The following is a 25,292-nucleotide window of genomic DNA, read 5'->3' as shown; positions in this document are numbered from 1 at the left end:
GCGGCCGATGTGAAAATTCTATGCCGACTACAGCTGCTTTGTTACTGTCAAGGAATGCAATCCTCTGGCTGCCCTGGGCAAAATGCTTCTCGTTATTCTGTCTGACAAATGACCTCACCAAAGAACAAATTGAAAACCTACAATTCGAAGTCGGATTCTGATGAGATCTCGAACAAAGTAATACCCTGGCGTTGCGGCAATGCTAGTGCTCCTGTCGGGACGATTGGAGACATTTGGGAGATGTTCTGTGAGCTGGGAAAGGAGGGCCATTGCTGCCCACCATTCTTCTTCGTTGACAAGCAATACGGGATTGACCAGATGGTTATTACAGTACACATGGATGCCGTTGCGGACTGGATAAAGGATGAACAGACGCACTGTTGGGACTGTGTATATGACCAACTGGAGAAAGTGGACCATGTGAATCTTCGCGGAATCCTAAACGGGCGTATCAAGGCGAGCGAGATCGTCAAGATTACTTCACGCTCAGCGCCAACAACCCCTACAAGCCCCTTGCCGAATGCCTCGAGGTTCCCAATCAGTTACGCAGTTATAGAAGGCCGAGCTGGGGAGAATCGGAGACAGAGCCGAGGATTCCAGATACCACGCCGACCCGACTTGCGGAGTACTTTACTATTCAGATGCTTGTCCAGCTCTACCGGACTATCTGAAATGCTGAGCCCTCCATAACAAGTACCTAGCTATCTTACTATCCACTCGTTTCTGTTCGTGTCATCAACAACATCTTTTAGATCACTCCCTTCTCCTTCTCCTTGTTACACCCATCTTCTTCTTAGGTCTACGGTTGATGAAGCTAAACCAGGTGAAAACTGTACAACATGGTTGATGGCGATAACATATTTTATCAGGTAACGTTTTAATAGCGTCGGAGAAGTTATGGTTTGAATCTCAATGGGGATTGTATGCTTCGCGATCTAGTAGGTTACGATAGTACTTAAGCGGGGAAGGAGCGAATGAGACTGGATCTCTATCGTCGCGGAGGACATGGGTGGTGCCTGCCGTGTTCGACATAACTCCTGGTCGCTCTTGCCTCTTGTGCCCCTGCATGTTTGTGGCCGTAGCCTCCGTAGCCTCCTATATGGGCAATGAAGTGCACCTGCCGAAATCGGAGCAGGTACCAAACTATCAGGAGCCCTTCGATCGTTCCACGTTAGTTACCACGTTAGTTACTATTGATAGTACTACTCAGTATTTATAGAACTCCGGAGCCTATATGCAGCTCAAGAACAACAGCTTTTGGCTCTCGCACAAATACTAATCCAACTCCAATTGAAGAAGAAGAAGAAAGAGGAAAATAAGGGGAAGATGAAGGAGACGAAGATGAAGTAAGATAAAGAAAGATAAGAACACCGAGTCATTGCACTGCCCACGCTATGCTCTCCTCCAAAGCAGACGTCACTTGATTTCGATCATCCATCGTCCATAATCCATTAACCGTTCCGCACCGGATCGTAGTATTCCTTCTTCGGCTGGCCGGTATCGTTCTGCTTCGACTGTCGAGACGCTTGTCCTGCAAGATTATCATGTTAGACGGCTGATACAAGTATAAGAGATCAAGTGAAGAAACGTACCTGAATCCTCTCCCTTTCTTCGGTTACGGTTGTTGCGCACATCCCTCGACCGAAACACACTGTACAGCAACCATCCGGCTACCCAGTTTGGACCATACTCGCCGCTGACTTCGCCGCGGGCAAAGAGCGGCCGCGTCCGGGGCCCCGCATTCTGCGCAATCTCTCGGACGGCCCATTGTTGTCGCTCGGGTTTGATGTGGTGCCAGAAATAAGGGGGTTTAGTGGATGGATCGGCGGCGACGGTGTCGAGGAGGTTAGAAGGGTCTTCGTTTAAGCGGTTGTATACGGCGATGGTTTCGTCCTAGATTCATTTTTTAATCGCCAAGACAAGAAGGGGATTTCATGCATCTCATTCCCAGCTTCAACTGAGAAGGAGAGGATACAACGGAGAGAAGGAGGGTGGCGTGTTGCACATACTCGCATTGCTCTGTAGAATTGCTCATGTTGGGGTTCATGGGAGCTGAGCCCCAGTGCTTGCATGAACTCCTCCTTCGAGGCACGAGGGCCTACCGACGGCATTTCTGTCGAGGTGGTGAGGAGGGTATATTGAGCCTCTAATGAATGCCGCGGATATCCAGTACTATGGGGAGGCTGTTGTGGAAGGTCAAGATGGCAACATTAGCTGAGTTAAGAGGAAAGCCATCGCCAAACTTAAATACCACACCACACTGAAAGATCAGGGACACACGATCAGCCAAAGACATGGCCTGGGATGGTGCGTATTTCCTAAAGAAGGCAAGAAACGTCGTACAAACGGCCTCGAATGCAGCCAGCAAAGAAAAAAAGGAGAGAGTGGACTGATCCTGCCAACGAGCCGCTCCATGAACTTTTTTTGGACTGTCTCTCTGTCTGTCTCGCAGACGGGTATATGTATGCAGTCGTATTGGCAATTAGGTATGGTGTTTCAAGGGTGCCGACGCATGCCCAGTATGGATCATTTCGCACTCGAGGGGCGGGAGGGGGAAGCTTGTTGCGTTTGTGACTGGGATGCATGCATGCAGCGCCGTTGCTGTCCTTCCCTGCGCCGATGTGGACAATCAGGTACCATGGATTGACTGCGGGTCTCAATTAGGGCTGCTAAAGAAGAAAAGAAAGAGAAGTGTAATCAGCGGGGGGAGGTGGAGGAGAGGAGGGGTGTTCGAGGTAAGAAAGCTGTTGACAATCTGTAGCCATCCGAAGGCCTCATCCGCGAGCTCTTTCAAGAGCATCCTTCCAGTGTAATTTTCTCCGAGGCCCCAACGCACGTACCTTTTCTAAACACATCTCACTGCTCCTCAAAGCAGTCAATCCTATCAGTTCCGGCCGATCGAACCCGTAAAAAAGCCATCTTCCTCATGTGTTGTCGCAACTTGCCAGCAAACTCCTCGGAAGCTCCCTGTCGATCGCCTCCCGCTAAAGCGGCTGCTGTGCGACCCTCAGCATCCCGCACGGACTGGGAGTGCTAGCGGACGACGAGGTCTCTGCCCGTCCCTCCATCGGCGTCGTGCTTTTCTTCGGATGGAGGACAAACACTCTGGTTGAATTCGGAATATCCCTGTCATGGCTGGGCCGTTGATGAGTTCGAGGAGAAAAAGGTCCGAGGGAGAGCTGGTTTGTTGGAAAATGAAGAAAGAGGATGGAGGATGGTACTTCAAGGTTGGAGAGCTTGAGCGAATCCGTCTTGGGAAGAGACGAGGCATCCAATGGAGAACTACCTGGTGGTTGAGAGTGCAGGTTGTGGACGAGGTGAGGCGAGAGTTGCACAGTACTTAACCGAACCTCCCTCGTCTGGTCATGTCTCCTCCTCCCGTCCCACCAGCAAAGCCGAATTGCTGTGTCTGGGATTGTTCAGTAAAACGAGCTCAACAATCATGCCATCTCTGACTATGTGTGAGAAGGTACTGTCATTACGGTCAAAATTCATCATCGTGTTAATGCCAGTCTCGACTACTTCTGTCTGATGCTTACCCCCAGAACGTCACAAGGCACTGTGTATGAGACTTATCACGGCTCATAAGACGCTTGACGCGGGTGGGAAGCAAGACAGGACCTATCATCTACCTCAAAAGCATTGGCAAACTCCTTGATTCATACAAATCTATCGAGCAGCCGCTGAAACAGCACTGCCCAGTGAAAGTGAGAGACACGCCTGGATGGCTATCTTCTTGTGCTGCCGTTGCTTTTTCTGGAGATATCAACCATTCCTCGGTATCTCGAATCTCATTGTCCGTGGTGGGAAAAAAGGAGTATGCGCGAGGGCGTGCAAGAGCGTGGGTGTGGGTGGCGCCGCCCTGTGGTGGTATATCATGGTATATCCAGTTCATTCAAACTCTCTCAAGCCTAGGAAGAGGATGCCGGCTCCGCCTCATCACCAAAGTATTCCCGCAGAAAAGCTTCTACTTCCTTGTAATCCTTCTTCGCCGTCTCGATGGTCTTCTTGATTTTGTCAAGGGAGACCTTTTCGTCAGGCTCGTCAGTGTTGCCTGTCTCGTCCTTTCCTGCTCCATAGTGCTGGATCTTCTCACACGCATCCTTGACCTTGGTAAGTCCGATAGTTGCTGAGGAGCCTTTGAGGAAGTGCCCCAAAGACGAAAGCTCTTTCAGTTGCTTATCATCCCTGCATCAATCGTTATTAGCATTGCGTTTGTCGGATAATGAGTGACGGGGAGTCAAATCTCACAAAGCTTTCTCCATCTTCTCAAATGTAGTTTCGGCCTGTTCGAAAAAGCCGTATACAATGCCCTGGCTGAAATCATGTTCACCTTCCTCGTCCATTTCGAGGATCTGATTAAATGTTTCTTGGTCGATGCTGTCTGCCATGTCCGCAAGAGTTCTGGGCTTGGTGGGCTTGGTGGACTTGGGCTACCCCGAGGTCAGCTCCGAGTGAATGGAAAGGCAAGCGATGGGGGTTGGGAGAACGCACAGGCTCCTCCTTGGCTTTGGTGGTGGTCTCGGTTGGCGCCATGATTATGGTAATGTGATGATATGTTCAAAGAAACAAGAACTGCGCAACGACAACCGTCAAGTTTATGTCTCGGTTGTATGTTCAGGCCTGGAAAGCGGGGCAAAAAAGGCCACTGTATCCCAGATAATCCAGACGGTAAAAAAATCACTCAGTGGACACTGAATAATGTGATTACACTGAGCGAGTCTGCTGGTTCAAAGACATGTCAGTTTGCTGATCCACGAACTTTATGGCGACATTACAACAACTCAAACCCGGGGCGATATACACGTTGCCTGCCCTACGCAATAAGGCTATTACGAGGGAAGCCATCACGGATGCGCGAGAAGAGACTCGGGGTACAAGCGGATTATACACGGGTTAGTTTGCAGGGAGTAGGATTCACCTCAGGTATAGCTGGGAAGAACGGCAGCAGCCAGAAGAGTAGCCAGAAGAGAGGAGCTGGGCTGAGGGGAGGGATCGGAGGGGCAAGAGAGAAGTGTCTGTGTGGTGTTGTGGTGGGGCGTCAAGGAATAATGGAGATGAAGTGGTGGTCTGGCGAGGCGGAAGGGCGGGCCAGGAATAATGGCTGAAGAGAAGATACAGAAGGCCACGGCGAACCAGTTATGGGGAGGGTGCCAGCATGCAGGGTGGAAAAAGTGAGAAGACAAACCGGCAGAGAGTGAGGAGGAGGGGTGGGTATGTAATCAAAGATGAGGAAAAAGAGCTCCCACCTGGATGCAGCCTTGGACGAAAACGCTTGGGGTCAAGTAGGCTGGGTATATCGTTGCAAATTTGATAGCGGGAAGCGGAAGCGCAGTGGGATTAAGATTGGGGAGGAGTTGTGAGGAGAGAGGGGGAGAATAAAAGACAGCAGCTAAGCTGTATAGGAGATGGAGGAGAATCACGGTGTGGCAGGGGCCAATAGAAGGAGGACCGCCAGGAGAAGAGAGGACGAAGGGAAGAGTGAAGGTGACGATGGGGTGACTGTGCGGGAGGGAGGTCTTAATTTTCGCTGCCAGATTTTACCGTTTCCCCCCCTTTCTGCGAGGTTGGGAGGAACCAGAAAAAATATGGACGGGGAGGAGAGGAAGAAGAGGAGCCAAGTGGGCTGGCGGACTTTCGATAAACAGTTCAATCGCTTCAGATGTTACTGTACGAGGAACTGCTATCGTGAGATTTACATTTTACACAGACCCAACATTTGGAGCCCACCCGCTGGCACTGGCAGTTTGCCATTTGACTGCGTCTAAACAATTTATTTGAAGAAAAACGAGAGCGGGTCACATCTTGAGCGCCGCTACTCTCTGGCGTCATCGGATTCCGGTGGTCAGCCTCCTCGACATTCATCATGCCCTGCTTCTCGGAGATCCAATCCATGGATCCGCGATCATCCTCACGAGATGTCAGTCATGTTTCAGGCTGCACCCTCAAGGGAGTTCGCCTTCGAATCTATCTTCGAGAAAACGGTTCCTTTCGTGCCGTGCTGTCCGAGAGCCCACCGTCAGGAGAGGGGAACGATTGGCCTGGTATGGTGGAGTAGCGTGAGGTCATCCCAGGGCAGCATCATCGCAACTGTCAGAAGGAACCCGAGAAGCCTTATCATGCGGGTTGACTCGAGAGAGAATGGGGGAAGAGAAAAAGAAAAGGCGCTACTACTTGTGTCTAATAATATAGTCCGAGTTCAGAAGTCGACGTATCTCGAGGGGGCTTTTTTTGTTCCCCGAGCTGAATGCACGCTGAAATCATCGGACCCGGACTGACGTATGATGTCGTTTGGCGCCGATCCCCACGACGACGTCGATCTCCACCATCGCCAGCCTGTGCACCACCACCTGACTTTGGCCTCGAGCGTCGACTACGACGAAATATTAACCGCTGGACACGTGGAAACCTTCTGGTTCCTAACATCATCTGTGTTTCATCATTGATCGCTTGCACTCTTGCTCCAGGGATATGACCCCATTGCCCATGGTTGATCAACGTCCCCAAGCAAGAGTGACTGCACTCAGACTCGCTTGTGCGCAGCCCAGCCCCCTGGGAAAAAATGTCTCGTCTTCGCTAAAATTCTGGACCCTGTCGACAAACACCGTCACAGCATCACCGTCAAAAGTTCTAGCCCCTTAGGGACCGTTCATTTCTCGCACTTTTTAGGAGATGCTGTTGGCTGGGAAAAAATTTATCGTCTGTCATTTCGTCATACCCTCCCGCTGATATAATGCGGGGTCTTTGAAGCATAAAAGACGATGTCAAAGCCCACTCTTCTTTGCCTCGCAATCTGTGGACAATATTCCAACTCGAGATGCATCTTTGATGCAGTCGAATCTCCTCTCGGCACGCTGGGGTCTTCAGGCCGCCCTCGTGGGGTTGAACTTGAAGCGATCCATCCCATGAACTGCAATAATGGACCTGCCCAATCAGACATGGTTGCACTGCTAGTGACATCATAGTGGGACTTCCAAAATGCCAATGTGTGGCTGCCGCTGACAAATGAGAGAGACTGCCAAGTGCGCCAAAGCTTGGGCCGTTTTCCAAACTGCTTCCACTAATCCAATTTGACTTCTGCTGTTCTCCAAGTTACAATCTGGTGTCTAACCTGATTAGCTGACCTTATTGCAATATCCGGGTCCAGATGGGGTCTCGGAAAGTCTCGCGGGAGGCTGTTTTTGGGGATACGTATCAGGCCAAGCCCTTATCGGTCTAATATTGAACATGCCTTACTCCGTACGTATATAGCTCGGAGCTGGGCCTCGACAAAGCCATTCTTCCTCAATCGAGTACCTGAATCAACCTAGAAGTTCAGAACATTGGCTGCCTCTAATCCATCGGTGTCCTGATATCAAAGCAGCATACCATTCCAGTGTCCCTTTCTGCTACTCGGCTCGGAAGTTCATCCCGCCTATACTGAGACAAATGTGATCGAAAGGACTCGAGGACTCGAGGCTGGGGAGTTCCACCGAGCAGTGACATCAGGCTGCATAAACTCTCTTCGTCCATAAATTACGGAGTATTTTAGTTGCCGCCCCTTCGGTCAGCTGCGACAGTTGGCCCCTCACGAAGTACGGTATTACTAGTCAAGAAAAAGACCCATTGTGCATCATTATTATTGCAAAAGACGTGCGGCGAAAGCAGACACCAGAAATGGGCTGCTCTTGATTGAATCAACAGTTTGTTTGGTTCTCGAGCTGGTACCTACCTTTTTATGGTGCTTCCTCTATTCTCATCACCCGCCTGCCGAATGGAGAAGACTAACAATGAGGCTTGCCCTTCCTGCTACTGATAACATGTTTCAGATTCATGGCTGAAAAGAAATCCAGCCTGCCATTACGGATTCGAGAACCATAGGCCTAGAACACATTTCTGTCGGCTCTAAGAGCAAGAGGTAACGCCTCGTTCTACTCTGGGCTTACTACACTCGAGTATCTCCTGGACAATGCACCGAAGCCGCAGCCTATCCTGAAATGTTGAGCCACACCACCGTATTTGAGACATTGTGCTTTGTAAGGAACGAACAAACATCCTCACCTTTGAGTGCAGTCTATACGGCTTCCCAGATCAGCGAGCATACTAAGGTTTCGAGCCTCTCGCGTTGTCTCTCAAGACCAATCGGCCAAACGTTCCAGAATTAGTTCGCATCATGCACGGATGCTCTTAGAAGCCACTCGGCTCATCGCCAATTCTGCAAGTCATGATTAGATGGGGCTGATAGGTTGGAATCAGAGGTCTGTCGCATGTCGCAAGAATGTACCCCGAAGCAAACAAGTATACTTCGTACTCGTAACCGATGGTCCATCGTGTAGCTGTAAATATTTACTGGGCACTGACACCCGAGGTATTTGCCTAATCGAGACCGCCGGAAGTGAAGGCCGAGCCAATGGCAGCCGCATTAACGCGACAGGGCTGGAGCTTGGCGGAGTATACCTAGGGAGAATCTACTCAACGAACTCAAGGGAGTCTGGCAGTTGTCTATCCTCATCCGCTTCAAAATTTTCTAGCTTCGCGACATACTTACAACTACCTAACTACCTGCTGCTGTGAAACGCAACCCCGCAACCTTATCCTTGAGCGCCGACATCGCAGTGGGCAGCCTCAACAATAGGGCAATTCAACGCCAAGCCCCCAAGACATCCACGTGTTTAAATTTCTCAACACTCAACTTCCGGGCACCTCCTTTATAACCTTGACACCCTCGGTCACTCCGTCCTCCTCATCAAACACCCAAACGAACAACCGGTCGCGACCTCTCGCCCCAATGGTATCCACCACGCAATCCACGGCCGCCAAGCCCAAACCCGCGCAATCAGGCATCGTCCGACAATACCTCCTGGCCTACAATGCCGTCAACTTTTTCCTCTGGTCAACACTGACATTCCGTACGCTCCGCCTGCTCATCAACCAGGCCATCGAGAACAGCCTGGAATTCGATGTTCCCGCCATCTTCGCCGAAACCTACACGCCCTTGCTCCAACTCACGCAGTCACTAGCCCTTCTCGAAATCCTCCACAGTCTCATCGGATTCGTGCGCGCGCCGCTGTTCACCACCGCGCTGCAGGTCGCGAGTCGCATCTTCCTCGTCTGGGGTGTCCTTTACCCTTTCAATGAGAACATCATCGGCTCGGACAACATTGGCGAGTACGCGTACCTTGGATGCTTGCTGGCGTGGGGAGTGACAGAGTGTGTCCGGTATGGGTTCTTTGTCATGCAGGTGAATGGAGGGATTGAGACTGTGCCCTCGTGGTGGCAGTGGATGAGATACAATCTGTTTTACGTGCTCTACCCTATTGGGATCAGCAGCGAGTGTATCTTGTCCGTGAGGGCGCTGCCGAATGCCGAGCAGCTGCACCCGCTGTATTGGTGGTTCATCGTGGTTGTTCTGGGTATCTATGTGCCTGGTATGTTTCTAATGTGAGCTTTCGTGGGACTTGACTAATATCATTAGGTTCGTACATGCTGTACACGCATATGATCCGGCAGAGACGCAAGTCTTCCAAGGCCAAGAAAGACCAATAGAGTGGATTGAAAAGGAATGGATGATTGTATGTATATGTATATCTATGGATAGCTTGGGTATAAGATTTACGTCGACCGCACAGCGGTACAGAGTAAGACTTTTCGAGATCAGACGACAAATGCTAGATTTCCTTCATGATATCCCGTACAGCCTTGGCCGCGAACCGTTTCCGGTCCTCGGCTGGTAGTTCATCACTCATATCTGGGTTTGTTATTAGTATACAACAAACCCAGAATGCTCAGAGAAGACCCAGGGAAGTTTTACCTTTGATAGCTCTCATGCGCATCAGCAGCGCTTCGACAGCGTCAACTCTGAGCTCCTCGTCTCCCTCATCATCCTCATCGCCCTCACCACCTCGCCCAATCGCAAATTTCAGTCCTACCATCTCCCGTTCCAGCTCATTGACCTCTAGATTGAACCCTTCGCCTTCATCTAAGCCTAGAAGCTCTCGCTCTAGATCATCGTCATCATCCGGAAGACCTGCGTTTGCCTCTTCACTTCCAGCCCACTCATGCGTCTCGAGCACCTCCTTTATCCGGCGCATACCTTGGAGCTCTGCCCACGTTAGCACCGCGCCTCCACAGACAATATAGAAAGTCGTACCTCCATACTTATTCCGCTCCTCCTCCTTTTCGGGCCGGCTAGAATCCCACTCGATTACCTCGAGCCCCACGAGCCCCATTTCAACAAGCTGATCCTCCCACCAACCAACTGAGAAGGGATCATCCATCCCATCCTCGAGCTCCGCACCCACACCAAGGTCCAAATCATCCTCCTTTAGCGCCTCCGTTTTCTTCTTCTTTTGCTGATCCCGTTTCACGTCCAGGACTAAAAGACCCGGTACGGCGCCAATCTCCCCGCGCTCCTCCTCAATCAGCGCCCGCACAGTGCCAATGGCATTGATGAACGACTTGAGAGCGCGAACGTCGTCGCGATCATCGACCGTCTCAGCTGCCAGCGCAGGCGCTTGACCATCCAGACTCGGCGCCACAGGCGGCGGGGTGGGATTCCGAATACATATCATAACAGCACCAATCGCATCCCGGACAACCTGCGCCTCTTCGCTCGAGAACTCCCTAGCCCATTGGGAAGGCGGCTCTTCTCCCTCTTTTCCTCCTTCGGAGGTTTCTACTTCCGATTTTGCACTCGGGTTGGCCTTTGTAGACTCTGGTCCTCCCGTCGCAGATGTAGAAGAAGGTGCCGCGGCCGAGGTGGAAGTCGGTATCTCGTCAACCCAGATCGGGACTTCGGCTGTATAATAACGGTTATCGATTCGAAGCGGCGGGTGTGTAGTGTATCCGGCGAAGCTCTGCGATTCTGTGGATGGGTTGGCGGCGTGTCCGGTGAGTGTCTGTAGGAGGGAAGGAATCGGTGAGTCGGTGAGGTTGGTGTGGGAGGGGGAGAGGATGAGGAGGCGGCGTGGGTTGCGGATGTCTTTCCCATTGGCCTTGGATTTCAAGGATTCGGCTTCTTCTCGCGTTTCTGATGTCATGTTTAAGGGGGCTTTGAAGATGTTGAGAAGCAAAAGTGGTTGTGAATGAAGAGTCGAGTTGTAATTGGAGATGGTGGTTTGTGCGGAGGTGGCGGAGAAGCAAAGCTGGAGCTTCGGAGCCAAATGACCTGTGGGAAAAATGCCGGTTGCTCGACTCTTTCTCTAAGAGTACGAAACATAAGGTTGCGGTTTTCAAAATACCTTTGCTGCTATATGCTTCAAAATCGGAAAATTTAGTATACTTTCATACAAATACCAATCTCAAACCCGGCTCTTTGGCCCTTTCAATCCATTTTATTCGAGTATTTAGTTTTACCCTTCACTCATTATACCAGAGTCCATTCCATTGCAAACAGAAGAAAAAGGCAAAGTCGTAACGCCAGTAAACCCGTTCGGAAAGTCTTATCTTGTCCTGTCCTACCCCAGCCTGCAACTACCCCCGTCTCTGCCCCCGAGCCCTCTGCACCGTCGCCTTACCACGGGCAAGACCAACACCTCTGCCGCGCTGGCCCCGTGAGCGGAACATGGGAGCATTCCTATTAGCAAAGAGTGGTTAGACTCTGGGCCGCACTGACAAAAATAGCTGAAAAAAAGGTGGGAATGGTGAGACGCACCGAAGCATATCAGGGACAATGAAGAACCGAACGTGGCTTCCACGGATGTAGACCTGGTCGAGATGGGAGACGCGGCCATCGCGCGCTGTGACAGTGATATCTTTCAACTGGACGTTCATGTTGTCCTCCGCTGGGTCTGGTTAGCTCCTCGGTTCTGAGAGGTCGAGCGGAAGGTAACGCACCTTCAAGTAGTTTCCCACGGTAGACGACGCCGGAGGTGATTTCTAGGGTGACGACATGGCCCTGACGGTGTGTTAATACTCCTCGAAAACATAAGGCCGTGACCAGGAGCTAAAGACGGTAGAAGACACACCTGCGCTTCATTCAAAAGCTTGATCGGGATACCGATTGTGCTGGTCAGCTTGCCCATTTTGGTGGTTTATGAGATTGCGCAAAGAGAAAAGCGACAAAGGTGAAGAGAGTGAATAAGCTGAGCTCGGTAGGCCGCAATCCAAAAAGCGAGGGGAGATGCAGCTGAGATAGGCGCGGAGTTTGGTGTCGGCGGAGGATTTGGTCCGCGTTGGAGTTTTTGCCAAGACTTTAATGGTTCTGGAGATTCCACCGCCATCTCAACCTCCGAACGACACTGCATCCCTCACGCGACTCGACAACGGCATGCCAGGGTAGTATCTGCGGCTCGTGCAATACAAAATGAATCCTCCGAATACCAATCTCCGCGCCTTCAACCTCGCTGTACAAACGCTCCTCTCAACCCCCTCCAAATTCCTCCCTCATCTCACCATCTCAACATTCACACATTTCCCCGAGAACATCGGCGCAGCGCTTCAAACAATATATCCTGCCCAGGGGAAAGAGGGCGAAAGCAAGGCCAACATTACAATTCGCGCCCTCATTCTCGACAAGGACAACACGCTCTGTCCCGCGAAAACAAGCTCATTCCCCTCGAAAATCTATTCGAAGCTGCACGATCTACGCAATTCCCCGACCTCTCCGTTCAACATCAACACCGCGCCCGATTCAATACTTATTGTCTCGAACCGTGCGGGTAGTCATCCACGGTACGAGGACGAAGCGGTCGAGATTGAGGAACGGCTTGCTGGGTTGCGAATTCCGGTTTTTCGATTACCGGAGAGTGATAAGCAGGGTGTTGCTGTTGAAAAGAAGCCGTTTTGTGGAAAGGAGGTGCTAGATTGGTTCCGCGAGCGGGGGGTCGTGCAGCGCGCGGATGAGATTGCTGTTGTTGGGGATCGATTAGGGACGGATGTGCTCATGGCGTCAGAGATAGGGGCGTGGAGTGTTTGGTGTAAGGATGGGGTTGGAGAGGAAATAACAAAGGGAAAGCGGAACACGTTAGAAAAGATGGAGGTTTGGGTTGAGCGCTATTTGAGGGAGTCAAAGGGCTTGAAGGCACCTCCGCCGAGGGGCTTTAATGACCCAAAACAGTAGACATATAAGATACCCCTTAGGAGTCGTTTAGAATAAAAGATGTGGGTGAATCCTGTAGATTGTAACTCTACTAACTTCCATCGCCGCAGGAGAATATTTCAACTCCTCAAAAGCGAGCTTTATCACCAAAGCCAAATGAAAAGTTCAATGCAGAGATCAGAAACTGAAAACTCCAGGACTCAAAACACAAACCATCACAAAGGGAATATGCAAACATTTCCTATCCCGCCGACCCTGAAACCAAGCAAAAAGGGAATCACCATCTTAGTGCGACTTTCTGGCATAACCGCGTTAAAATGCCCCGACCAGGTATATGAAAAAAAAAAAAAATTGAAAAATGAAAAACGAAGAAGGCGCAAAGAAGAAAATAAGAATGAAAAAGGGCAAGGGCAGATGAGAAGTGAGAAAGAAATGCCAACAGAAACAGATGGCTTTGAGAAATCGCTAAGGACCAGCCGCGGGGTAGAAAGGTGTTAATACAAGAAGAACAAAAGGTAAGAATGCTGGGAGCATATATCGAAAAAAAGAGACATATACCCTTCTTCGATAAATGACGAAGAAGCGTCAGCAAGTAGCCAGCCGCCTTGTGAATGTGGCTGGAAGTGATGCTTATGAAACAGTCACCAGGACGTGATGCCTTTTGGTTGTCCCGTTTTCCAGGAACGACAATCCACCAGGCAGAGTCAGATACCATGTATCAAGAAGAGGGCAGAATCAAACGTTAACGACTCTCGGGACTTGTCAGGAACCGGGTGTTAGAACATTTGGATCAACGTTTTCCAGCGTCAGGCTTTGATAGTCACCCTGAATGCCTGGCGATGTGTGGCCAGACATGCTATGCATTGGCATCTCAAAAGCATTACTCTCGAGACCCATCGATGTAGGCACCGAATAGTTCATATGCTTGAACATCCCACCCATGGACATACCATCCTCTGCATAGCTTGTCTGGTGCTCAGTTCCCATACCATACATGTCCTGTGGTGTGTGGGACATGTTTGTCAGAGGAGGGGAATGGTTGGCGATCATTGGGTCAACGTGGCTCACATTCGAGTACGGGGAGGCTGCCTGAGTGGCAACGCTGGAATCCACAGCGGGCGAAACGAAAGGCAGAGTGAATTGGTTCCCCATACTGGCTACTGGAGTCGACTCTCCCTGGCCACCAGACGAAAAGAGTGCCGGGCTGGCAAACTCAGATGGGGAGGCAGTCGTTGTCGCCGACATAGGGTGCGCACGGGGGTCAAAGCCATAACCTGAAGAAGTATCGATGCGAAGGTTGGTAGCTAGTGAGTGTGTTGACTGTGGTATCGGCGCATAAATACTTGCGTCCGGCTGGTTGAACTGCGGTGGAGGGTGTGGCATGCTGAACGGTGTCATCGGCGCTCCCAGTGCAGAGAAATCGACAGCCACAGGAACGGAGCGGCTTCTTTGTCGCTTATGCCCACGGGCGGCCTGAAGATTCATCACAGCGGGATTCTCTGCATACATGCCCATGAACGCGGGAGCAAAATGGTTCGGCTGCGATGCTGGGCGTTGGATGAAAGGCGGGGACATTGGTACGTTAGCTGCAAAATTGCTGTACGCAAGGCGGTTTTGGAACGATTCCAATGAGACCAGCTTCGCTAGTTGAACACTCAGAACCTTGGGGTGCCCTCCGAGACGATGTACCATAATAGAACTGGCCTGCTGATCCTCCGTGAAATCGCCACACTGATAGAAGCCGCCGGAGTTTGAGGAATCCATGTAAAAGAGAGGTGGTCTGTTGAGCTCAATGACGAGACCGGTAGGTCGTGTGGGAGCACCGTTGGGCTGCGGGCCTTGGTCACCGGACTCCAGCGTGATGTTCTTGATGTAGGCAAAGGGGTACTCGATCTTGTAACCAGCAGAATCATTGTTGATGTAATACGTCATGCAGGCCTTCTCCGGCGAATAGAAGACAACCAAATCCATGGCATTCTGTCCAATGCGCCTCCAGCTTCCAATGGTGAGGGATCGGCAAGTGAAATGGTGAATTACTTTGATAATCAGCATCAAGGTTTCATCCATAGATGAGAGTGTGTACCTACCAACTTTGCCAGAGGGAGTTGGCTCATTGGGGTATGCGCCATTGGCTCCATATCCACTAGTCCGGCCAAAAGGGTCACGCGCACCAGGTTTGCTGGGGTCGAACTGCATGGCTAGGTACTGGCGCATTGACTCGGGAATAGAATCGCAACCTTCACCGGTCTCAATGCTCTTCTTTGCAAGCATCTTGATTTTCGCGCGTCTGCGGGTAGCTGTTAGCGCGATACGAAACAATGAGAGGTCAAGTACGAACCTATTCTGAAACCAGATTTGAACGGAGCGCTCAGTCATGTTGATCTCCTGCGCAATCCTTTCTCGTGTGGCAGCTGTAGGGGTGGGGTTCTTGTTGAATTCCATCTCAAGGGTTACCAGCTGGTCCTGCGTCGCGCGCTGACGTTTGTTGTTCTTTTGTTGCTGAGTGAGCGTGCTCTTGCGCTGCGGGCGACGGGCGCCTGATGTGGATGGAGCGGTCGTTGCACTGGAAGTGGAGGGAGAGGGAGTGGAGGCAGCCGATGAGGGCGAGGTGGTTGTGCGGACAGTTGCCGTTGTAGAAGTCGACACGGTCGACGGGTCGGGTGTGTCTGTCGAAGACATGTTTGCAGGGATTGAGCGAAGAGAAGAAGTAGTAGCAAAGGAGATCTGACCCAGTTCGTGGTGGTCGATATAGGGAAAGAGTTGAGATGACGATCCAGCCGACAGTCAAGATAGTTGGATGGATTGTCGGAAGGTTCTCCAGCAGCGTCAAGCGCTTGGAGAGCTAGTGTGCAAGTAAAGGAATGGATGCGCCTTGGCCGGGGAGTGTTACAACCCAGACGCAAAGCTGACCGGGTAAGAGCGCGTCGCAGAGGCGTGGAATATATAAAATAGTGTGGAACGAAGATGCTGACCAAGGCAGCTTTAGAGACGAAGAGAAATGAGACTCTTCACGACCGTAGCAGGGCTATCCGAGTAGGGTGAGATCAACAGCGCGTCAATGCGAATCTACGACAAGCTGAATATATCTGTCCGAGTGGTCCGGATGAGGTGGTGAGGAACAACAAAAGAGTGATCACACCGGCCTGGGGTACGCGAAAAGAGTGGGGAGAATCGACCGTAAAAGAGTGGAACGGTCGAGACAAGAGAGCGAATGTAAAAGAAAGAATGGAGTAAATGAATGAATATGAAAAGGAAGGAAAGCAAGCACTGATGGAAAAGATGGGTTGGGGAAGGGAAAGGGACGGAGAGGAAAGGAGGAGAGAAGCGACAGAGTGGAGGAGGGAGAGTCAGCCAGGCCAGAGTCCAGGCACAGCATCTGTGGTGGTGCTGTGGTGCAAGGTCATGGAGTCAGGAGATGGGGAGCCAGAATAGGCCTAGTTGGAGAACTATGCTAGTCCTGGTGGAGACTAGCGCCGTACCGTACGTACCGTACAGCTCTGACCCTGTTCCTCTCTCTGCTGGCCCAGAACGTGGAGGCTTTCAGTTTCCCGAATCGTTTCTCTGGACTCCGGAGAAGAAGAGGCACAGTGTCCTGCTCATGATCTCAGGTCCAAGTCGGCTTGGAGACCGTAGTAGATACTCACTGGATGCTCTCATCATTAGGTGTGCAGCCACGAGAGAACAACACCATCCAGCAGCCAATGATACGGTTCTGGCCCCTGCGTCCAGCTGGCTGCATCTCCTTACTCAGTGTGCTGCCCGATGGTGTCTCGCATCCAACCACCATTCAGCAATCCCGAAGGCGCTATTATTCCCGGCCATTCCTGTTCGGAGCCAGGGACCTAACGTCCATAAGGAATCCTGGAGCATAGTCTCCAGTGCTAAGACATCAAGCCTGTTCTACTGGTATCATCCATGTCTGGTTGCAGCCATCCACCAACCAGTTCGTCGGATGATCGGATGGCTGGGGCGCTCAAACCTCACCTGGTCTGCTTCAGCTTCAAGCCTCCAACGGCTGACATATTATTACTCTGTCAAATCTCGCCTAAAGGCCCGAGACGACGCATGTCTTCTGCTCGAGCCAGCTTCCTGATCAAGCAATGGAGTCAATAATATCCACCCACTACCGGGAAACTATCACCTCCGCAGCGACCAGTCAGCCAGGAAACAGCAGCCTGACCTAGACTTGTTCCAAGCGGGTTTCAGGACGTGGGTGACACATACGTGATCCAGAATTTTGCCGAGCAAAGTTAAGGGACCGCAAGAAATGCGAGGTGGAAGTTCGGCACGCCAGGGGCAGAGGAAACGATTCCACGCTGCCTGGTTCTAAACCAGCCTCGACCTCGTCACATCCCAGATTCCAGCACGCGCATGGAGCGCCAAAAGGACACTAGGGTGGGAGCGAGGGAGGAACCACGCTTGAGTTGGAATCAATTCCACGGAACCTGGACGGTCGCGACCTGTCGGCCGCTGTTCTATTCTTGATTTTTTGCCTTTTTTTCTGTTCGCAAACTCCGCCCGAGCCGATGTTTTGGCAAGCATGAATCCAGGTACCCGCACCGACCGGCCTCTTATTGGCTCAGTGCCTGAGGGCTTGGGAACTGACAGCGCCAGGGGTGGAGAGGGGCGTTGGTTGTTAAACTCGTGAGTCGTTACGATACTCGCGTTGTTGAAGCAACAGTCAACGCATCCTCCACGGAGGCCCCCTGACAACGAGTCGGCAAGGTACGCGCATGCACTGTCAATAATTATTGAGGATCGTGTTCGTGCTTCACAGTGGCGGTGCCCATTTCTTTCCAAGCTGGGCGGGCGAATCGGCAAGGCACTCTCTCCCAGCAAGGCGAGCATGAATCTGACCTACCCTGGGCGGTTAGCCTGAAACACTCGCCCACCGCTGATCCGTGCTTTGATCCCCTCGTGCCATTGGCCATAGCAGCTGAGGTCAGCAGCCGACAAAGGCGACCTGCATCCACATCCACGAGCTGCAAGGAACAGGAACAGCTACGCTTCTCCAATACGCTCTCATTACGACGGAGTCGGCCAATACGAAATACTACTCCAACTCTGAGCACAGTCGCGTCGAGCGAGCATCAGTTGTCTCAGTGTCACACTTGGTAGACGGGACTATCCGGCTTTCTGGGCAGACGTTGGACTTTAGGTCGATCGATCATCTCCATGCAAACCCAGATCGCCGGATCAAACCAGTTCGTTGCGCTTCGATATTAACTACGGAGCCAGCATCTGAGGACGAGGTGGAGCAGACACGATACAGTCTGAATATCGCGATCTTAGGCTCAGGCCTTCTTCTTCTCTGTAATCAACGTAAAACAGCTAGCCAGGATAACGGCTTGGCGCGAGTCAGTTCTCGAATCAAGTCACCGAAGAGGGATCCTGCATCGCATCTCAAGACGGTGCTCGATGTTTAGCTTGAGACTTGACACTCGCTGCGGAGCATCGTCTCATCCATGATCTGGATTACCGCTCATATACTAATCCCGGACGAACTTTCTGATCAGGGATCGGCTTTTTTACCAATTGCTTTGTCTGGGTTAGCTAACTTTGCGCCTCATGGGCCATGGCCCTCATCAATTCAGCACCTTGTGATTTTAGTGACGACCGTATTGACTAGTGCAGGTACGCCTTCTTCGACTATAATCTCACCACCTAGTTTCGACAAGGGTAGGCATCCTCGGATAGTCTACATGCAGGAGACCAACGCTGCTGTATCTCAGCTCCTGATTCGTATCAAGTGCGGAACATTGTTCTCGAGTTGAGATAACTCCGGCCGCCAAGGTAGTATTGGTAAGCTACGTTCATGTCGTCAACCAGTAGTACATCTTGCGCAACGGCTTTCGGAGACATTTCAGATCTAATAGAGCACTCTACAAAAACCAGGAGTGGGATGAACATAAGTCTTGTCTGTATACGCATGATACAACATAGCAGAGTGGGTATAACAACGAGTCCTCCAGCGTCACTATACACAATCGCAAACATAAAAGCACATCAATATCAACAGGCTAAGGAGTGGCAAGTCGACACCGGGGTATAGTTCAACGCCATCAAGTTCAGAAAGAACATCAGTCAATCAATCAATGACACAATCAATCCCTCAACAATGAATATACAAGGAAAGAAGAAGAAAAGAGACGCGTAGAACGGAGGCTACTTCAAGTGGCCCTTTCGAATCGCTCCGAACCCTTTCGAGAACAGCTCGTGGATCTCTACGGAACGTCGAGGAGCAGTGTTATTGTTCTGGTCGTTATTTTTGGCAATTTCCGCATCTGATAGGGCGACCTGCTCACGGCTCGATTCGCCCAGGGCCGATACGGAGGTCGACTCGACGTACACGGGGCTCGACGAGTCATTTTTCCCGTTCATAACTCGCGGCCTGGCCAGCAGTTCTTGAACTTGTTTCTCTCTGGCTTCCATCTCAGCTTCCTCGCGGGCAATCTCGAAGCTGGATTTCTTTTTCCCGTGGTCCCACCCCTGCTGGAGTTCTGAGGCGGCAGCTTCCTCAAAGCGTTTGCGAATATCCAGATCCTTTTCATACTCCTGGAAAACATCGACATCCGTTGGGAAAAGGTTGGCGCGGACTGAGCTAACCGCGATCTCAAAAATAAGCACGGCAGCAACGGTTACGAGGAGAACAACCCAAAAGGCAAGGTCATGCCCAGAATGGAAGATGAAGTTGGAAGGCACGTGGTAAATGCCGTCACCAGATTTGAAGTCATACTGCTTTGACAGGATCATGTTCCAACAGAACCATCCACCAACGGAGATGATAAACACCGCCAGGGAAAGGTAGGTCTTGTTATGGACTTCAAGCGCTTGCAGTTTGGCATTGATGATGACAACGCAGGCTGAGTAGGTGAGGAGACCGGCGGAGAAGATGTCGTTTGCTCCACTTGTTGTGAAGAGAATGTTTCCAAAGAGGCTGTACATGATGAAGTAGACTAGCATCGCTTCGCAGGTGCCCATGAATGTCCAGGCCAGGTAGAGCTTAATGTTGAAGCCTTCGTGTCGCTGACCTTTGGTGTAGAGTTCTGGAACCGCAAGGAGGGTAGAGGCCGAGAGATCCTTGGTGAAAATGCCCAAGAAGATAACGGCCAATGATGTGAACAAAGTATTAAACATACTCAAGCTCCATGGCTCATACAAACTCGTGCCAGTGTATCCATTCCAGCGCTGGTATAGGGCTTGAGTGAGATAGAACAGGATTTCTTTCCAGAACGTCCCTAGGGTGTACTTGCACGCTCGCATATAGTTCCAGCGGCCGTGTACAAGGAGAAGCTTCAACAGAAACCTGAATTGAGCAATCGAGTAGTCGGAAATACGCGCTGCCTGAAGACCTTCTTTACCAGTAATGCCGATACCAACGTGGGCTTCCTGGATCATCGCAATGTCATTGGCACCGTCGCCAATTGCGAGTGTAACAGAGTCTTTGACTTGCCGGCGGATTGATTTGACGAGGAAAGCCTTTTGTTTGGGGCTGGCACGGCAGCAAATTACCGAATCAACGAGGATGGTAAGTCTGAAGAAGTGTGCGCGCAGATTTTGGTCACCTTCGATCATTGAGAGCGTTTGGCCATCGACCACTACAACAGAGTGTGCCACTGTCTTGTTCGTAATGTCCGTGGTCAATTTCGCGATCAACTGTTCGACATTACCCAGTTCCTGATCGAGAATGACGAGAGTAGAGTAGTCCTTCACCAAGCGGCAAGAGTGTCCGACGTTGATCGCGGTCTCGCGTTTATCTCCAGTCAGCATCCATAGTTTGATGTTTGCGCGGCGAAGCTTGTCAATCGCCTCGGGGACACCTTTCTGGAGCTTATCCTCAATCGCCGTAGCGCCAGTCAATTCGAGCTGTTCCTCAATCTGTTGACCGACCTTCTCGATTCGTTCCTGTCGGTCAATGAGGCTTGTGCACGCTTCTTGATATGCGAGTTTCCACTCCTGATACGTAGCATCGTCCAAGAAACGGTGGGCATACAACAGCGTCCGCAGTCCTTCCGTTGCGAAATCGTTCAGGTGCTGGAAGCAGCGCTCAAAAACAGCGGCTTCGTCAACAACCAGGGCCTCGTCCACCAAATCCTCGTCTTCGGCTTCGTGAAGGGAACTTCCTGAGTCAGACAAGGCCGTGGATTGCCGCCCTAACTGGGCAGACGGCCGGGGGCTATAGTACTCAGCCTCGCTATTTCTGTGTAAAAGACCACCGTCGGTCTCTCTATCACGAAGCCAGACATCGATGCTTTCTCTCAAGGCAGATACGTTCTTTCCAGAGACACTAGATCGGCGATGCGTCATGCTCGGTCGACTTAAACTGTTCCGGACTCCGCTATCCTTCCGACTCCGATACTCGCTATTTCGCCTCATGACCTCACTCGCTCCAGCAGCTTTACGCTTGCTGGCCCGGCGCTCGATTTCGTTCACTTTTTCTTGGGCAAGCGCGGCACGCTTCAACAGCCGCATGAGCACGCTGTCAGCGCCTTTGCAGAACAAGCAGATTCGTCGGTCTGGCATCCGTACCACGACGGACATGCGTTTCCGAGCACTGGAAAACTCGATGATATCAAGAATTTCATATGTCTCATCCACGGGGGATTCTTCCGTCCCGTTGGGAAACGTCCGAATTGTTATTGTATTTGGCTGCCTGTCGTGGACAAGATAGCCTAGCTCGTGCGCGGCCGTGACAAGCGCGAGCTCGTCCGGCGATGCGGCCTGGAAGGTGGTGTTACCGAATTCATCCTCCTCCGGCAGACAGGTGTGGCAGACAGCCATGGCCAGGATAAACATTTTTGCTTTGCGGGCAAAAACAGTATATGGCTTGCGTTGAATGTACCTGAGTAGATCGGTGGTTCGACTGTTTCGTGCTGGTACTGCATCCTTGCGCGCTTCGTACGTCGAGATGGCGAGGGACCTGCGCACCTCGGATACATTTGACTGGCGGTTTGCGACTTTTTTGCCCTTGACGCTTCGCTTCTTGTGAATCAGCTTCTCACGATCCCCTTCCTGAGCAGCTTCATCAACAAGATCAAAGTCGTGGAACCACGCAGTCCCAGCAACGCTCATCTTGCGAAACCGCATAGAATTGTTCGTCAAAGTTCCGGTCTTGTCAGAGAATATGTAGCTGACTTGGCCCAGTTCCTCGTTGATAGTAGATGTCCGCGCCTCCAGCGGTGTGTCAGATTCGGGGTCGTACATGTCAATGTCGGCGTTCAGCATGAGCATCTGTACCACCTTGACGATTTCCATACTCACGTAGAGCGAAATTGGAATCATCGTGTTAAACATGATCAGGAACGAAGTAAAGATAGGCCCGTAGCTAACGTTCGCTTCCTCCAGATACCAAGCGCGGCTTTCCACATCTCTTGACCAGTATCTGTAGGCGATAGTACAGGCTCCCGCGAGTATGACCACTAGAAACACAATGAGTAAGACAACACGGTTGACCTTTGCTTGTAGGGAAGGCATTTTGATTCGAGGGTTCTTGTTCGCGTTCATGCGAATTTTGCACTCCTCACCAGTGTAGATGACCATTCCCATGGCTCGCTCGGTGTTTCTAAGGACACTGCCACGGTACAGGACTTCGTTGTTCGTCAAGGGCGTCTTTTCTCCAGCAGCAACCGTTACATTCCCGTCAAATTTGTAAAGATCGAGATTCGGATCCTCCACGGCAAAATGTATCGAGCTGCTGCAAACACCTTCCACGGTTCCGCACACTTTGGCCACAGGTTGGCAGGGTTGCTTGGTTTTGAGGTTTGTCTCGCCATCTAGAGCCATAGTTTCAACGTAGGCCACTCCGTTGGGTCCATCCGCATGAAGTAAGACCATATCGGCAGGTATTGGCTGATCACGTTCCAATCTTATAACATCAGCAACCTTGATGTCACTCCACTTGACTGAATCCCAGTCTTGTTGTCCGCTCGAGGTTGATGCGCTGTCGCCAGAAATAGAGCGAGAAAGAACATTCGAGCCAGGGCGTAGTACTGACGCGAAACGGTTATTCTCTTCTTTATCCAAGCGGTAGCGACGCCAGTCGTCGAACCCTTCTTTGCCCATGGAGATGCCGACGAAAATGAGAAGCGGGACTAGCGTGGTGAAGGTACCCGTTGTACTCAATCCAGGAATCATTTGCAGAATCGCAATGACGAGAAAGTAGAAATTGGCTAGCTTCGTAAATTGCGCGAAGAATTGACGAGGAAAGAAGCTCCATAGACTGTACCGACTGGACCGAATCCAATTTTCCACGTAGGGCTTCCCTGTTCTCTCATCAATCAGAATCTCCGTTCGAGTGGGATCAAGATCGATATGACGGCCATTTTTGCTGGGAGGGATGGTTTGAATCCGGAGAATGGTTTTTCGAATGGTCTCCAGAATTTCCGCCACGCGGGATTTCAATGTAGTCAAGGCCGTTGTTCGTTTACGCCACCCCTCATGAGGCAAAGGGGTAGAAAGGTTCCTGCCCTCTTTGAGATCAGTCTGATCAGCATAATATGTGGCAAGGCCATCCTCCGATGAACCTTGTTGTGATGTAGACTTTTGCGCAACTATCGTTTGACTCTTTTCATCTTCACTAGATTCGGCGGCGCTAGGCGCTTCCTCCTGCTCCACAATCTCGGGGTCCGTAGTCGTGATATGTGTCAATTCGACTGGCGATGAAGGAGTCGATTGCGATTCGATGGTCTTTGTGAAGATGGTACGACGTAGTGAATAGCCACGGTTCCTGGAACGCGAGCGGCCAATGGTATCAGGACTCTGTGGTGATGTGGGAGACAAAGCGGAGCGCGGCGAAAGGGAGGGTTGCGGTGCGCGACCTGCATTGGGAGAGGTGCCGGGTGATGAACCCTGGGTATCTGGGATGCTCGTATTTATCGAAAGTCCTCTGGAGCCCGCTCGCCGGTCCCCCGAGGTTTGTCTGTCGTCCTCTGTGGGACGTTCCAAGTCGGTTGAGAAGCGGACATGTTGCTGAGAGAGTCTCCTTCCAGAATCAGACAATGTCCGGGAGGGCGAGAGCGACGTCCGTCCTGGAGTGCTTGTGTGCAGGGAATGGCTTCTGGAGGGTTGCGGCGGTCGTGACGTATTTTCGGAGGGTGTATTATCAGGGGAGGAATGTTGGTTTCCATGCATGGTCGGCTGATCGGAATTCCGATTCAAATCTGGAGATCTGTTTGGCTGAGTCATGGCGAAGGAACAGCTCAGTAAGAGCGCGACAATAACAAATATGACTCCGGCCCTCCGTCAAAGCTGTCCTGCGCAGCTCAATGTAAACAAAATAATCGGTGGCAGCAAGGGCTGATCGGCCGGGGTTATGACGTTGAGCAAAAAGTGGCGCTCATCCTTCAGGCTCCGACGATAGCGTATGCGTATGCGAAAGAGTGAAAAAAATATGAAAGAGGAAGGAAGGAAAAGGTATCTGGCCAAATATAAACAAAAGCCACAGAAGGGGAAAAGCAAAGAGCGAAGGCTGTAGTCTGTTGCAGGGTCCACGTTTGCAGCAAAATCAGGCACAGGGCGAAGTGTAAAAAAAGTCGGAGAGACAGAGGCCGAAAACAGCTCAGAGTCCGCAATCAGTAGGCCGATCGGTGGCAGCTGCAATAATCCCGACAGCAACGACAGCAACGAGAGTATAACCAAAGTACAGCAATAACGAAATTCAACAAAGACTGAAGGATGAATGGAGAAGATTGTTGAAGAGGCACAGTCTGGAAGGGCAACGTAAACCCCAGTTTCAAGTTCGGTTGGCGCAGCCCAGTTCGAGGGTCAACCACAGAGAAGCCGCGTGGAGAAGCAGCGTCAGTTGGAGATTCAAGTGGAGCCTCTTCCAACTTCCAAGAGTCTTCCAGACCACAACCGTTGACGGTTGACCTCTAGAAAAAAAAATTATTTCTAAGTTTCTGCACATTTCTCACTCTAGAGTACTGGTATCTACTCCGGAGTATCACATTGCTACCTAGGTTACGCGGACTGCTGAAGTCGCAAGCTTGCAGGCCTCTCAGCCGGTCGGCAAAATTAGATGCTATAATTAAGCTCACTATCAATGGGCCATGGAAGCGTTGCCTCTGCACAGCCTCGAGGGTCTGGCCTCCGTTTTCCACACCCTATCAATCTCTCAATCTTGTTCGCCTACTACACCCTCCCAGAATAAAAAGGACTCTGTACAACCACCTTTCGCGTGTCAAATTCTCACTACGGTAACCACATTCCATGATATGGTCTCATGGAGATGGTGGCGAGCGGGGCGTCGCAGTCTTGGCCGTTCTTCTCAATGTCA

General features: G+C 51.2%; 9 protein-coding genes across 9 annotated transcripts; 2 read left to right on the top strand and 7 right to left on the bottom strand.

The window, feature by feature from the left end:
- Positions 1-1,286: 1,286 nt before the first annotated feature.
- BJX68DRAFT_3117 (uncharacterized protein) lies at positions 1,287-2,262 on the bottom strand. Its single transcript, XM_071048956.1, has 3 exons — positions 2,010-2,262; positions 1,593-1,893; positions 1,287-1,531 (listed from the first exon to the last, which is right to left on the bottom strand). The coding sequence occupies exons 1-3, from the start codon at positions 2,109-2,111 to the stop codon at positions 1,452-1,454; spliced, it is 483 nt and encodes a 160-aa protein (XP_070905463.1). The 5' UTR covers positions 2,112-2,262; the 3' UTR covers positions 1,287-1,451.
- A 1,329-nt stretch (positions 2,263-3,591) lies between these two features.
- On the bottom strand, positions 3,592-4,666 carry BJX68DRAFT_3236 (Hpt domain-containing protein). The gene is made up of 3 exons (XM_071048977.1): positions 4,495-4,666; positions 4,252-4,433; positions 3,592-4,188 (listed from the first exon to the last, which is right to left on the bottom strand). The coding sequence occupies exons 1-3, from the start codon at positions 4,534-4,536 to the stop codon at positions 3,912-3,914; spliced, it is 501 nt and encodes a 166-aa protein (XP_070905462.1). The 5' UTR covers positions 4,537-4,666; the 3' UTR covers positions 3,592-3,911.
- A 3,844-nt stretch (positions 4,667-8,510) lies between these two features.
- On the top strand, positions 8,511-9,535 carry BJX68DRAFT_3108 (protein tyrosine phosphatase-like domain-containing protein). Its single transcript, XM_071048955.1, has one exon. It carries the CDS (start codon positions 8,768-8,770, stop codon positions 9,422-9,424), a length of 657 nt encoding a protein of 218 aa, XP_070905461.1. The 5' UTR covers positions 8,511-8,767; the 3' UTR covers positions 9,425-9,535.
- On the bottom strand, positions 9,536-11,101 carry BJX68DRAFT_3107 (adaptin-binding domain-containing protein). Its single transcript, XM_071048954.1, has 3 exons — positions 10,130-11,101; positions 9,791-10,081; positions 9,536-9,727 (listed from the first exon to the last, which is right to left on the bottom strand). Exons 1-3 carry the CDS (start codon positions 11,016-11,018, stop codon positions 9,648-9,650), a joined length of 1,260 nt encoding a protein of 419 aa, XP_070905460.1. The 5' UTR covers positions 11,019-11,101; the 3' UTR covers positions 9,536-9,647.
- A 176-nt stretch (positions 11,102-11,277) lies between these two features.
- Positions 11,278-12,178, bottom strand: BJX68DRAFT_3091 (putative small nuclear ribonucleoprotein SmD3). The gene is made up of 4 exons (XM_071048951.1): positions 11,946-12,178; positions 11,815-11,875; positions 11,633-11,762; positions 11,278-11,554 (listed from the first exon to the last, which is right to left on the bottom strand). The coding sequence occupies exons 1-4, from the start codon at positions 12,000-12,002 to the stop codon at positions 11,452-11,454; spliced, it is 351 nt and encodes a 116-aa protein (XP_070905459.1). The 5' UTR covers positions 12,003-12,178; the 3' UTR covers positions 11,278-11,451.
- Positions 12,179-12,199: 21 nt separating this feature from the next.
- BJX68DRAFT_222371 (phosphatidylglycerophosphatase) lies at positions 12,200-13,384 on the top strand. Its single transcript, XM_071037970.1, has one exon. The coding sequence runs from the start codon at positions 12,284-12,286 to the stop codon at positions 13,037-13,039; it is 756 nt and encodes a 251-aa protein (XP_070905458.1). The 5' UTR covers positions 12,200-12,283; the 3' UTR covers positions 13,040-13,384.
- Positions 13,356-16,365, bottom strand: BJX68DRAFT_222370 (homeobox domain-containing protein). Its single transcript, XM_071037969.1, has 3 exons — positions 15,357-16,365; positions 15,106-15,305; positions 13,356-15,054 (listed from the first exon to the last, which is right to left on the bottom strand). The coding sequence occupies exons 1-3, from the start codon at positions 15,695-15,697 to the stop codon at positions 13,781-13,783; spliced, it is 1,815 nt and encodes a 604-aa protein (XP_070905457.1). The 5' UTR covers positions 15,698-16,365; the 3' UTR covers positions 13,356-13,780.
- Positions 16,366-17,227: 862 nt separating this feature from the next.
- BJX68DRAFT_3062 (uncharacterized protein) lies at positions 17,228-18,174 on the bottom strand. The gene has a single exon (XM_071048946.1). The coding sequence runs from the start codon at positions 17,864-17,866 to the stop codon at positions 17,345-17,347; it is 522 nt and encodes a 173-aa protein (XP_070905456.1). The 5' UTR covers positions 17,867-18,174; the 3' UTR covers positions 17,228-17,344.
- Positions 18,175-18,919: 745 nt separating this feature from the next.
- BJX68DRAFT_222367 (aminophospholipid-translocating P4-type ATPase DNF3) lies at positions 18,920-24,922 on the bottom strand. The gene has a single exon (XM_071037968.1). The coding sequence runs from the start codon at positions 24,200-24,202 to the stop codon at positions 19,184-19,186; it is 5,019 nt and encodes a 1,672-aa protein (XP_070905455.1). The 5' UTR covers positions 24,203-24,922; the 3' UTR covers positions 18,920-19,183.
- Between the last annotated feature and the right edge of the window lie 370 nt (positions 24,923-25,292).

Source organism: Aspergillus pseudodeflectus (assembly GCF_044049435.1).
Source record: "Aspergillus pseudodeflectus strain CBS 756.74 chromosome Unknown BJX68scaffold_1, whole genome shotgun sequence".
NCBI classification, from domain to species: domain Eukaryota; kingdom Fungi; phylum Ascomycota; class Eurotiomycetes; order Eurotiales; family Aspergillaceae; genus Aspergillus; species Aspergillus pseudodeflectus.
The sequence above is the reverse complement of the archived record's forward strand: the minus strand, read 5'-3'. Positions and strand labels throughout refer to the sequence as shown.

Bases quoted from the DNA above. Each gene is read 5' to 3' on its own strand.
- BJX68DRAFT_3062 (XM_071048946.1), bottom strand. From the start codon at position 17,866: ATGCTCGCCTTGCTGGGAGAGAGTGCCTTGCCGATTCGCCCGCCCAGC.
- BJX68DRAFT_222371 (XM_071037970.1), top strand. From the start codon at position 12,284: ATGAATCCTCCGAATACCAATCTCCGCGCCTTCAACCTCGCTGTACAA.
- BJX68DRAFT_222367 (XM_071037968.1), bottom strand. From the start codon at position 24,202: ATGACTCAGCCAAACAGATCTCCAGATTTGAATCGGAATTCCGATCAG.
- BJX68DRAFT_3117 (XM_071048956.1), bottom strand. From the start codon at position 2,111: ATGCCGTCGGTAGGCCCTCGTGCCTCGAAGGAGGAGTTCATGCAAGCA. The intron at 1,894-2,009 runs GTATGTGCAACA...AAATGAATCTAG, and splicing joins AATTCTACAGAGCAATGCGA to GACGAAACCATCGCCGTATA. The intron at 1,532-1,592 runs GTACGTTTCTTC...ATAATCTTGCAG, and splicing joins AAGAAAGGGAGAGGATTCAG to GACAAGCGTCTCGACAGTCG.
- BJX68DRAFT_3107 (XM_071048954.1), bottom strand. From the start codon at position 11,018: ATGACATCAGAAACGCGAGAAGAAGCCGAATCCTTGAAATCCAAGGCC. The intron at 10,082-10,129 runs GTACGACTTTCT...TAACGTGGGCAG, and splicing joins GGAGCGGAATAAGTATGGAG to AGCTCCAAGGTATGCGCCGG. The intron at 9,728-9,790 runs GTAAAACTTCCC...TAACAAACCCAG, and splicing joins GCGCATGAGAGCTATCAAAG to ATATGAGTGATGAACTACCA.
- BJX68DRAFT_3236 (XM_071048977.1), bottom strand. From the start codon at position 4,536: ATGGCGCCAACCGAGACCACCACCAAAGCCAAGGAGGAGCCT. The intron at 4,434-4,494 runs GTGCGTTCTCCC...ACCTCGGGGTAG, and splicing joins CCAAAGCCAAGGAGGAGCCT to CCCAAGTCCACCAAGCCCAC. The intron at 4,189-4,251 runs GTGAGATTTGAC...CGATTGATGCAG, and splicing joins GAGAAGATGGAGAAAGCTTT to GGATGATAAGCAACTGAAAG.
- BJX68DRAFT_3091 (XM_071048951.1), bottom strand. From the start codon at position 12,002: ATGGGCAAGCTGACCAGCACAATCGGTATCCCGATCAAGCTTTTGAAT. The intron at 11,763-11,814 runs GTGCGTTACCTT...AACCAGACCCAG, and splicing joins CCGTGGGAAACTACTTGAAG to CGGAGGACAACATGAACGTC. The intron at 11,555-11,632 runs GTGCGTCTCACC...CTTTGCTAATAG, and splicing joins ATTGTCCCTGATATGCTTCG to GAATGCTCCCATGTTCCGCT.
- BJX68DRAFT_3108 (XM_071048955.1), top strand. From the start codon at position 8,768: ATGGTATCCACCACGCAATCCACGGCCGCCAAGCCCAAACCCGCGCAA.
- BJX68DRAFT_222370 (XM_071037969.1), bottom strand. From the start codon at position 15,697: ATGTCTTCGACAGACACACCCGACCCGTCGACCGTGTCGACTTCTACA. The intron at 15,306-15,356 runs GTTCGTACTTGA...AGCTACCCGCAG, and splicing joins CAAATCTGGTTTCAGAATAG to ACGCGCGAAAATCAAGATGC. The intron at 15,055-15,105 runs GTAGGTACACAC...TGATTATCAAAG, and splicing joins AACTCCCTCTGGCAAAGTTG to TAATTCACCATTTCACTTGC.